We start from the raw sequence: 12,374 nt of genomic DNA, 5'->3' as shown, positions 1-12,374 counted from the left end.
TTGAAATAGGTGAACAGCAATGGATTTAATATTGATCTCTGTGGCACACCAATGATCACAGCCTTCCAAGTCTGAAAACAACCCTCCACTACCATCCTCTGACTCCAATTTTGGATCCAATTGGCTAGCTCACTTAACTTTCTGAACCAACCTATCATGTTTGACCTTATTAAAGGGTCTGCTAAAGTTCATGTAGACAACATTCTTAAAATATGACTCCATATTTATATGATCTTTTTGTTTTACCCAATATTATTCAGGTCTCCCTGGTCCTAAAGGAAGCATTGGGCCAAAAGGACAAGCAGGACCCCCAGGAGCACCAGGACCCAGAGGATTAATGGGACCTATGGGCCCATCTCCTGACATATCTCATATTAAACAGGGACGAAGAGGTCCAGTGGTCAGTATCTGGTTTCAGAACACTCTTCTATTCCTGAAATACTGAACTCAGTAAACATCAAAGCATATTATTAATCCCATGATAGTTATATTTCACCTTGGTTCATTATATAACAGATGGATTAAATTGTTTGTTCTGAAATACTTGGTCCCAGGGGTTGCTAGATTTAGGGTGGCCATGGTCATAGATTACCATATATGTGTGTGTGTGTGTGTGTGTGTGTGTGTGTGTGTGTGTGTGTGTGTGTGTGTGTGTGTGTGTGTGTGTGTGTGTGTGTGTGTGTGTGTGTGTGTGTGTGCATGCGCACTTTGCAATGCTGTTTAAATCTTATAATTTTTTTAAACACACTGTTTATACCATGTCCTCCTTTGGAATGGCCACGCTACCTAGATTACTTATTGATCTGAAAAAAAAAAGACTGTCTGAGCTGCCAGAATTAAAATCTGTTCATTTATTCAAATGCTACTGGGGAAACTTTCACTCCTGACAGAAGTAAAACTTATTGGTATTGGCCAAAGGGAATAAATTAAATTAAGGGAAAATAAATTGTGCAGATCATTACCCACCAGTTATTTGATAGGAATCGTTGACATAATTCACTTTAACAAAACTTATGCAATGTTTCAAATATTGTCAAAAGATTTTGAACCATATTTTAACATACCAGCTTTCACCTGAATAGAAATGGAAATGATAATACTACCAGCATTACAGTGGATGGGTTATACTACTTGATTAAAAAGTCCAATTGTGATAAAGAATGAAAACAATTCATTTACTGCATTCACTATTAGCTCATTAATAGCTTCTATGAAATGCAAAGATTCCAGTAAAACTCAGCAAAATTAAATGAGATAGTATGTAACAAATGCATGTTTTCATTGTAATATAATTTCCCTAATTATTAATCCCATGATAATTAGTTTGTTTCATTATATAACACAGATTGAATTGTTTGTCTTGTGAATTGTTGGTCCCAGGCTCCCTAGATTACTTACTGAACTGGAAAAAAAAGACTATCTGAGCTCCCAGAATCAGAATATCTTTTTTCATTTATTGCCTTCCTGACTAACAGAACTTCAATAAGATCCCATAATAATAAAGAAAAAGTTGCAGATGCAGGTTATCCAAAATAAAAACATAAAGTGATGGAAATACCCAACAGGTCGGACAGCAACAGTAAGTCAAAGTATTCTCAGTTTATGTTTCATTAATCTTTTCCCTGATGGGACTGGAGCCACATCTGCATTAAATCAGTTAAAGATTGTAGTTTTTCTACCTTGAAGGTCCTTTCCAGAACAAAAATGCAGTAGTTTTGTCATTTCTACCACTGAGAGTAGCCTTTCATATCATTTCTAATTATATTTAATTACTTGAATTTATATTGCCCAGCTGCCAATATGAATTTGAACTTAAATCATCTGATTAATTGTCCAGGATTCTGTCTGCAGGTTTGATAGCTTAATCATGAGGACTCCGCTGATAATAATTCTCAGGTGTAATCAGAATGATAATAAGATTCTATTGCTTGCTCCATTTATATTAGGGTCTATCGGGAGCATCTGGAAGAGATGGTGCCAAGGTAGGAAAAGCAGTCCACTTCTTTTGAGAAGTTGCTCAATATTCAGTAGGATGAAAAATCAAGGAGTGCATTATTACATTAATGAAATACATTCTTTTCACGAACATCACAATAAATTTCATGTGCCTTTTCCTTACCACACTTTGAAAATCAATTTCTTTTCTAAATGCTCCACTTTAACAAAACTCCCAGGATGCAAGAATTGCTGCATCTTTTCTTTTTACTTCAATGCCTCAGCATAGAAACTACTCCTATGCATTTTGGCACTTTAAACCTACTACACCATTCAATGTGAATATGGCAAACATCCAAATTCAGTACCCTCTTCTTGTTTCCTCCCCATATCTCTTGAACTCAGTGACTCAAATTCAGTACCCTCTTCTTATTTCCTCCCCATATCTCTTGAACTCACTGACTCAAATTCAGTACCCTCTTCTTGTTTCCTCCCCATATCTCTTGAACTCACTGACTCAAATTCAGTACCTTCTTCTTGTTTCCTCCCCATATCTCTTGAACTCACTGACTCAAATTCAGTACCTTCTTCTTGTTTCCTCCCCATATCTCTTGAACTCACTGACTCAAATTCAGTACCCTCTTCTTGTTTCCTCCCCATATCTCTTGAACTCAGTGATTCAAATTCAGTACCCTCTTCTTATTTCCTCCCCATATCTCTTGAACTCAGTGACTCAAATTCAGTACCCTCTTCTTGTTTCCTCCCCATATCTCTTGAACTCACTGATTCAAATTCAGTACCCTCTTCTTGTTTCCTCCCCATATCTCTTGAACTCAGTGATTCAAATTCAGTACCCTCTTCTTATTTCCTCCCCATATCTCTTGAACTCAGTGACTCAAATTCAGTACCCTCTTCTTGTTTCCTCCCCATATCTCTTGAACTCACTGACTCAAATTCAGTACCTTCTTCTTGTTTCCTCCCCATATCTCTTGAACTCACTGACTCAAATTCAGTACCCTCTTCTTATTTCCTCCCCATATCTCTTGAACTCAGTGACTCAAATTCAGTACCCTCTTCTTGTTTCCTCCCCATATCTCTTGAACTCACTGACTCAAATTCAGTACACACTTCTTGTTTCCTCCTCATATCTCTTGAACTCACTGACTCAAATTCAGTACCCTCTTCTTGTTTCCTCCCCATATCTCTTGAACTCAGTGACTCAAATTCAGTACCCTCTTCTTATTTCCTCCCCATATCTCTTGAACTCAGTGACTCAAATTCAGTACCCTCTTCTTATTTCCTCCCCATATCTCTTGAACTCAGTGACTCAAATTCAGTACCCTCTTCTTGTTTCCTCCCCATATCTCTTGAACTCACTGACTCAAATTCAGTACCCTCTTCTTATTTCCTCCCCATATCTCTTGAACTCACTGACTCAAATTCAGTACCCTCTTCTTATTTCCTCCCCATATCTCTTGAACTCAGTGACTCAAATTCAGTACCCTCTTCTTGTTTCCTCCCCATATCTCTTGAACTCACTGACTCAAATTCAGTACACACTTCTTGTTTCCTCCCAATATCTCTTGAACTCACTGACTCAAATTCCGTACCCTCTTCTTGTTTCCTCCCCATATCTCTTGAACTCACTCATGCAAATTCAGTACCTTCTTCTTGTTTCCTTCCCATATCTCTTGAACTCACTGACTCAAATTCAGTACCCTCTTCTTGTTTCCTCCCCATATCTCTTGAACTCACTCATGCAAATTCAGTACCCTCTTCTTGTTTCCTCCCCATATCTCTTGAACTCACTGACTTAAATTCAGTACCCTCTTCTTGTTTCCTCCCCATATCTCTTGAACTCACTCACGCAAATTCAGTACCCTCTCTTTGTTTCCTCCCCCTATCTCTTGAACTCATTCAATCAAAACAAAATCTTCAATTATTTCACTTCAGATGCTTGCTGTACTAGAGATTTGCACATATTAACCTTGAAGAAGGCATCAGGCCTGAACATTTGTTATACACAGTATCTTTACCTCCTATGGATTCTGCAGACCTGCTGAGTTCCTCCTGAAATTTTGTGTTTTTACTCCATATCTTAATCACACATTTGGCTCATTGGATCTTAAATGATTATTCACTTGGAGAATGGTGGGATATTGTTCACAGGCAGGCAGATGGTGTCAGATTAATTTGGTGGTCAGCTTGGATATCACAGGTCAAGGGGCCTGTTCCAGTCCTTTATGTCTGTTCTTAGACTGGACCATTGGTCCTGAATTACTCCACTACCTTTGAAGGGTGGGAGCAAACTGGAGCACCTAGAGGAAACCCATGCAATCTCAGAGAGAATGTTCAAACTCTTTACAGACAGTGCCAGATTCAAACCCCTAGATGCTGACGCCGTAACAACGTTGCCATGATCACTCCGCTAACTGTGCTGTCCTTGAGTGTGGTCTTGTAACTGAGAGGTTCTCATGGCATATACCTGGACACAATTGTGTAGAAATGTTTTCACTGAATATATGATTCCTCTTTTATCTGTCACTCCTAATTTGCAAAGACTCATGCTATTCTTTTCCCATTCTTCTGCTGGAAATGTGGCAATTGTAATATTGTCTGATTCACTCAATATTTTTAAGTGGTGTTGAACAGGTGTGAATTTTTTTATTTTTTTTGCCCAAGGAATAGAATGAATATAGATTAAAAAGATACTGCTGTTTAAAGAACAACAGGGAATGATTGAAACACTCCCTTATGCAAATGTGCAGACATAGAAATGGAAATTAAATATCTGGCCTGGTGACTAATGTGAATGAATATAGCACACAGTATTGAAAGAGTCAGGACAGAGGAAGAAAATCCCAGAATGAATCCTGCTATATGTTTTTCACATGGAACTTAATTGATTTTTTTCATTCTGAACTGTCTCCCTACCTTCCTGGAGTGGTCGGTCACACAAGAATGACCAAAACTCCAAATATCCATATCACCCCGCAAGTTTAGACAGAATATCTGAAGTGCTGTACTTAAGGAGTCTGGATGCCCTATTCATTAGCCTGTTGGTTGCAGATCACCTGCAGTTAACTTTAGACTGAAGGCATTCTGGGAACTTTACTAGGGGTCTAGGAGGTAAAATATTGGAATGGGAATGGCACCCTCATTCCTGAACCGACCTTTTAACACAGCATGCGTTCCGGGAATATGGAAATAATTTTCTAGTACACAGCGGATGTGTAAAAAACATGCCAGGCAAACAACACAACCTGGAAAACCAGTTTTTCCTCAGAGGAGGCTATAAATGAACAAAAAAACTGCAATTGCTTGTAGGTGATGTAGCTTGTTATGCTTCACCTGACAACTGCTGTGTTGGTCTTTCAGTAGTAGTGGTTGCAGTCTCTTCACTTGATACCTCACTTGATATTAGTGTTGCAGGCTTTGCTGGTATCAAAGCTTTCTGCTTCCTCACATCTTGTGTCAGCCGGATGTGAATTCTTTCCTCCTCAGCTGATTGCCAGAGTCTGTCTCGACAATGTATGATCTTGGTGTCTCAGCTTCTCTGATGACCTTTGCTGGGGTCCATATTTTCATCGTTGGCTCTTGAATATGCACATGCTGCCCTCTGAAGAGTTCTGGCAGTGTTTGTGAATGTTTGCTATAATGCTGGCATCCTTTTTCTTGCCTGTCAGCCAGACTTCTGGTTTCCTCTTGGTCTTCTAGAGTGATTATTTTGCTTGGCAGAGTTGTTTTATATCTCCTGCCATTTGGAAGTTCTGCCAGGGACTTCATGTCAGCCCTTAAAAGTGTTGCTCCTAATGATAGAAGAGCTAGGGATGGGTCTTCTTTTGTTTGGCGACACTTAGCTAGCGTGTTTCACAGTTTTCCCTTGTCTTTCAATGAACCCAAGACCTTTGGGTCAGTATGGGGATGATGTAGTGATAACAAACCCATATTCTGCAGCCAGCTTTCTGAATTCTTATGATATGAACTGTGTTCCATTGTCACATATTACTTGCTCGGGTATTCCTTGTTGAGCAAGGAGCACTCTCATTTCTGAGGTGATAGTTGATGCTCTCAGGTCTTTCACCCTTTTGACATATGGAAACTTAGAGTAGTAACTGGCTACTATTAAATACCACTCTTGATTTTCAGTGAACAAGTCTGCTCCCACTGTGTGCCATAGTCTGGCCAGTACTTCTGTGGAAATCGTGTTCTCTTTTTGTTGTGAGTTTCTGTACTTTTGGCATATATGACATGTTGCCACCATATTTTCAAGGTCTTTGTATATACCAGTCCAGTACATGGCTGACTTCACTCTGAGTTTGCATTTCTCCATTCCCATTTGACCTTCATGTATTTTCTGTAGAATCTCTTTCTGTATTATTTGAGGTATAATCAGTCTTGATCCAGCCAGTAGAACACCATTCTCCAATTATATGTCATCTCTGATAGACCAATATTGATGTATTGAAGGCTGTTTCTGCTTTATCCTCTCTGGCCATCCTTGTATTACTTGTTGAGAAAGAATTTGCAACACATCATCCTTTAGTTCTTGCTCCAGCTTCTTCTGAAGCTCTAGTGAGACTTTCCTTGGAGCAGGGACAATGGGTTTGCAGTTTGGATCCATGACGATGTGATATTCAAAATCACTAAAGCATCCAACTGAATCATCAAAGCATTCCAGGTTCATGCTCAAAAGCTCAGCCTTGTTTGTGACTGGACATCTCTGTTGATCCTTTTGGATATCTTCTTCATCTGGATCTCACAATTCACAGAGATCAACTGCAACTCCCGGCAGCTTTCCAGACCTAGAATTGCTGGTCCATCTGCATCTACCTCATAGAATGTACAAAGGATGTTCTTTCCCTTATGGCAGCCATTGATCTTAGCTCTCCCTAGCTGCTTGATTATGGGTCCACCATAGGCCGTTAATGCAACATTTGCTGTTTCCAAAGCACTCTCTTTTGGATAGCCTTTTATTATGTTCTCTGGGAACATCTGGCAGTAGGGTCTGAGTGGAAGGACGTTGCTTTATGATCCAATATCCAGCTTCACTTTTAGGTTAAATATCACCGGCTTGTTCAGTATTGCCCTCTGTATTTGGATCCTTGTGTGCAACCCACTTCCTTCTTTCATCTCACCCAACATCTCGCGAAGGTCTATGACCAGTATCTGGGTGTCGGAATCCTCATTGTTGTTTTCTTTTATGTGGTGGATCTTGTCCTTGTCTTTTTTTTCTCCACTGGTATTACTGTTTCCTTCATACCAGACTTGCACAGCTTTGCCCAGTGGTTTACTTTACCACAGGCTCTACATCCAGAACCGTATGTGGGGCATTTGTTTCGGTCATTGAAGGGGTGTTGTCTACCGCACTTCCTGCAGGAACTGGAGGTTTGCACTTTTCTGATTGTGTTCTTTATAGCTCAACCCTTCCTTCTCTTTGCTATGAGTGGGTCTGCAGAGAGAGGGATTTCGTTTGTGTCCTCGTGGCTTTGAAGGCTCTGGCTGTGTCTATAGCTTCAACCAGCTTCAAGCTATCCTTCCCTATAAGAGACTTTTGCACTTCGGGATGGGCTCTCCCCCATATTAGTTGATCAACTAATCTTTCCTCTAGATCAGGGGTGTCAAACTCAAATTCACAGAGGGCCAAAATTAAAAACTTGGACTAAGTCGTGGGCCAAACTAAATATTTATTGAAAAATTTCAACAACATTTGCATGTTTTCTCTTCTTTCAACATATGTAATGTTAAACTTTTTCTTATTAAAATAAATGTTTAATAATAGTTTTGGTTAAACTCTTTCCAGAAGAAGCATTAACAAATGAGAAATAAAATATTCAATAAATAATATTTCTCTATAGCCTTTAAGCTCCTTTTAAATGTTTTTTTTTCACAAGCCAACAAGTCAAAAAATAACAACTTGCTTCAATGACAAACAGGTTTGTCTTTTAAAATGATGAACATATAGTTTGCCTCCCACCTGTCTTGAAAGTTCCTGTTTTCTGTCTCGTTTGGCCATTTTTCGTAAGGGGTTTATTACATGTGAGTTGGGCGACATGTCACAGATGCTAATGAAAGTAAAGAGAGGAGGTGGGGGCAATTAGCGGGCTGACGGGGCCAGTGCCAACGCATTTGCAAAGCATTCTGGGATTTGTAGTATTAGCTGTGCATGTGCTATACTGGCGCAGCGGCCAGCGGGCCAGCTCTAATACATATTTGATATGATCTTGCGGGCCAAATATAATTATATCACGGGCCAAATTTGGCCCGCAGGCCTGAGTTTGACATGTGTGCTCTATATCCTTAAATCTGCAGTTTGCAGCAACAATTTTTAGTCTAGCGAGGGTTATCAACAGTTTCATCAGTCTCTTGCATTAAGTCTTGAAATTCATAGAGTTTAATTCTATGATTAGACCTGGGTTCTAAGTGAGGAGCAAACTTTGCAAATACCTGTTCTGGATCATTTTTTCCCACTTCTACAAGCTCCCAGCAATTAAACAAGCCAAGGCCTCGCTCCCATGTCCAGAAAAGTATGAAACTGACCTTCTCCTCTGCTGTTGCATTTTTAAAATAGCTTTTGAATGTTAAATTTCACTTCTGCTGAAACTTTTTAAATGATTCCAACAACGTCTTCAACCTCCACGTCCATCATAGGGTGAACTGCTGTTGCTCCAGCCATATTTTCGGTAATGTTTTTTTCTCTTCTTCCCTTTCTTATTTCAGTGACTTACAATCAATTATATGGCTTTATTCTTGTTCTGCCACCATGCTATGTCTCAAGTTGCTTGGGAGACTTCTTACATAACTTAGAGATGCAAGATTCAAATAACAGAAGAGATTTTACTTACTGATGCCTTCCACCATCTCAGGAAGCTTTTCACACATTAATTTACATATGCATACACCCCAGAGTAGTGCACTACAGTTACTACAGTGAGAAGGGTGTATTCTTACATGGATACAAAATAGTTCACATTATCCTGACTATATAATTTATTAGTATGTGGAATTCCAGCATTTTCTACATAATTTTTATATTTTTTTGTCAATTTTCCACCCAGCCAGCACCCAACCTGATAGAAACCTGCAGTTCAATGTTAGTTGATGGGGTGGGTGAGGGAGGGGGGGGGGGGTGGTGGTGGAAGATGTAGGCCTGTGATGTTAAACAAGAATATCTGCAGATGCTGGGGTCAAGTGCAACACACAAACATGCTGGAAAAACTCAGCAGATCATGCAGCAACAGTAGGAAGTAAATGGAATCAGGAAAAGCAGGTAGATTCCTGAACAAAATGGTGGGAGAGGAGAGGAGGGAAGAAGGGGAAGAGGAAGAGCACAGGCTCAAAGATAAGAGGTAATAGCTGGATACAGGTAGAAGGGTAGAAAGGAAAGAAGCTGAGAAGTAATAATGGGAGAGGCAGAGGAAGATCATTTGTGAACCATTCTTGTAGTACTATTCATCTAATCTCTATGAGACACCAGGAACATTAAAAATGGCTATTCTCATTGCTACAGACCAACTGGCATCTGAGCTTATGTCTTGTGTGCAGTGACAACATTACAAAACTTTCACATGTGACTTACTTATATTCGAATATGACTATGCTGGGAGGATGTGAATGGGGAAGAACTTTATCTGACGACCTGGGAGAAGGACTGTCACTGATGCTAGGAAAGACCTGGCCTGCTGAGCCTAGAATCTCGCCCCTCTATTAGCTTCCAGCTTCCCCAGATCTATGGGAAACCAAGGCTGCACCTCAGATAAAAATGCTTCCAATTCTAATGGCCATCTGAATATAATTCTGGATCGATCTCTCCTGGAGCTGAGTTTACAACAAGCTTGTTGTTTCATGGTTTTTAATCCTATAACATGTTGCTTCACAATTTTTAATCATCTAACCCTCCCCGGCCTTTTACAAGCTGCAATCAACCAACCATTCCACAGCCCCATCCCAGACCAATTGGATATCTATCAACTCACATTTCCATCTATGCACTGTTTATCCACATGCATAATGAAGGGGCAGAGGGACAAATAACTGAAAGAAAATCTCCAATCTTATCTGATGCAACCTATCCTTTCTGTCAATACCATTCATTGTATTGGATGCTGGAAAATCAATATCAGCAATGTTCTTTGTTCTCTCCCATTACAGGGTGAAAGAGGTGCACCGGGACCAAGGGGATCCCCTGTAAGTGAAACATGTATCATTTGTATTGATCTGTAGAATTCAACAAAAATATTAGAAGATACAGTTTTTTTTTTAATCTGATGAAACTATACAAATTTTTGGTAAGTTTGTCACTCCTGCATTGCTGTATTAATATCTTCTTTGGCTTGGCTTCGCGGACGAAGATTTATGGAGGGGGTAAATGTCCATGTCAGCTGCAGGCTCGTTGGTGGCTGACAAGTCCGATGCGGGACAGGCAGACACGGTTGCAGCGGTTGCAGGGGAAAATTGGTTGGTTGGGGTTGGCTGTTGGGTTTTTCCTCCTTTGCCTTTTGTCAGTGAGGTTAGGGTTAGGGCAATGTGTACTGGTGGGCAAGTTTCCACATTTCAAAGGGGAAGCTTTGCTTGAGAGATAGTGATATGTCCCTGATATTCTGATTCTTACCTACTTGATGAAAGAAAGCGTTAAAAAAAAAACACAGAAACAAAAGTACTTAAATTATTTAATGATCCTATTATTGGGTATAAGCCCGCTCTCTCCATTATATATAAAACTCTGTGTGTCAGTAGCCATGTTAGTCTATTAGAAGTAAAGGATGAGAAAGCATCATGTCTCCGAGTCTTAATTATGTGAGTGCATACTCAAGAGTGGTGACGAGGAATGAATCAAACCCTACACATACTCCATGCTCCAACCATGAGAAAGAAAACAACAGAAGAAAGGTAGAAAACAATTATCTAACAACCCCAACAAATTTCTGCCAAAATACCAAGGTGAAAGCGCGCCAAATTGGCAGAGGGAAAGTTCTGGGGATTCAGCGAAGTAGAAGAAAGTTGGGATAATTACGTAGAATAGTTTAACTACTACTGGGTACCCCACAATATTGTGGAAGGACCAGTAAACTGCAAACATGCCCTCTTCCTCAGTATAATGCACAGCAAAATATTCAACCTCCTTAAGACCTTGCTGTCCCCGGAGGATCCATGGACGAAGACATTCAATGAATTATGCACAGCTCTAAAGAAACCCAAACCACCAGTTATGGCAGAAAGGAGACAAGGACCAGGAGTAAGTGAATACCTGGCATCGTTGCGCAAACTGGCAGAGCACTGTCATTTTCAGCAGTTTCTAAATCAGGTACTGCAAGAAGATTAGTGATAGGGCTGGGAAATCACCAAACAAGGCAAAAATTATTATCAGTGGATGAAGGCGTTACAGTACAGATTGTACGCAGGGCTGCCCGCAGCTCTGAAATGGCAGATTAAAAACTTGAATGTGGGTCAACCAACCTACTGGTTGGGATGTCTTCCCACCAACAATGCTTCTGTTGTGGGAAATACAACCACTGGCTAAAAAACTGTTTCTTCAAAAATTCTAAATGCAGCCATTACAAAACAGAAGGACATATCAAACTAATTGTCCACTTCTAAAGCACAGGTGGCCTGCAAATAAACAGGCAGCTAAAGTCGAAACAATTGCAGAGAGAGAGAGGCATCCTAGCAACGATGATGATTACAGCCCAACGGCTGACCTTCAAGCTCCTGAAATTTCAGTTCCTGAGAAATTACACACCAAAGGAGTAAATGTAGGAAACACAGCAATCTTTATACAGCTAAAAATAAACGGACACCCCCGGAAGATGGAGTTAGACACAGGGGCAGAGGTGTCCCTAATGTTGTTACATGTAAAGGAACGCTTGTTACCACGCCTCCCGGTAAATACAACTGAAATAACTTTTAAGATCTGTTCCAGGAGACAGAATCAAAGTGTTTGGAAAAAGTACAGTCCATGTACAATACAAATAACAGCAACCAAAAACACTCTCTATCTACATCGTAAATACCTAAGAGTCAGCACTCTTCAGAAGTAATTGGCTACATGCCTCCAAACTAGCTGGAAATTGGTTCATAACTAAATGTAAACCACACGGACACCTCCCAGTCAGAACTTGACCAAATCCTCCACAACCACACAGTGGTTTTCCAATAAGGATTGGAGAAAATCAAAGGTGTTCAAGCCAAACTGCAAATAAAAAATAATGCAGAACCAAAATTCTTCAAAGCCAGAACAGTCCCATTTGCTATGAAAGGAAAAATTGAGGCTGAATTAAACAAACAAAAACATGAAGGCATATTAGAACCAATACAATTCAGCGATTGGGCAGAGCCCATATGAAAAGCAAACGGTGAAATTCGCCTTTACAGCGATTACAAAATCACCATCAATCCATCATTCAAAATACCTGAACACCCATTGCCCAAGGCAGAAGGAT

The 12,374-nt window shown here is 40.1% G+C and overlaps 1 protein-coding gene across 1 annotated transcript in view; it reads left to right on the top strand.

The window, feature by feature from the left end:
* ccbe1 (collagen and calcium binding EGF domains 1) overlaps nucleotides 1–12,374 on the top strand; it is a 410,340-nt gene that overhangs the window by 394,919 nt on the left and 3,047 nt on the right. Inside the window, exons 8-10 of the mRNA XM_069924029.1 lie at nucleotides 261–400; nucleotides 1,947–1,982; nucleotides 10,087–10,122. Of these exons, the coding sequence (XP_069780130.1) occupies nucleotides 261–400; nucleotides 1,947–1,982; nucleotides 10,087–10,122 (212 nt within the window). The remainder of the gene's footprint in view (nucleotides 1–260; nucleotides 401–1,946; nucleotides 1,983–10,086; nucleotides 10,123–12,374) is intronic.

The sequence above is a fragment of the Narcine bancroftii genome, chromosome 3 (genome assembly GCF_036971445.1).
Source record: "Narcine bancroftii isolate sNarBan1 chromosome 3, sNarBan1.hap1, whole genome shotgun sequence".
Classification (NCBI taxonomy): Eukaryota; Metazoa; Chordata; class Chondrichthyes; order Torpediniformes; family Narcinidae; genus Narcine; species Narcine bancroftii.
This window is presented reverse-complemented; position numbering and strand designations above follow the sequence as displayed.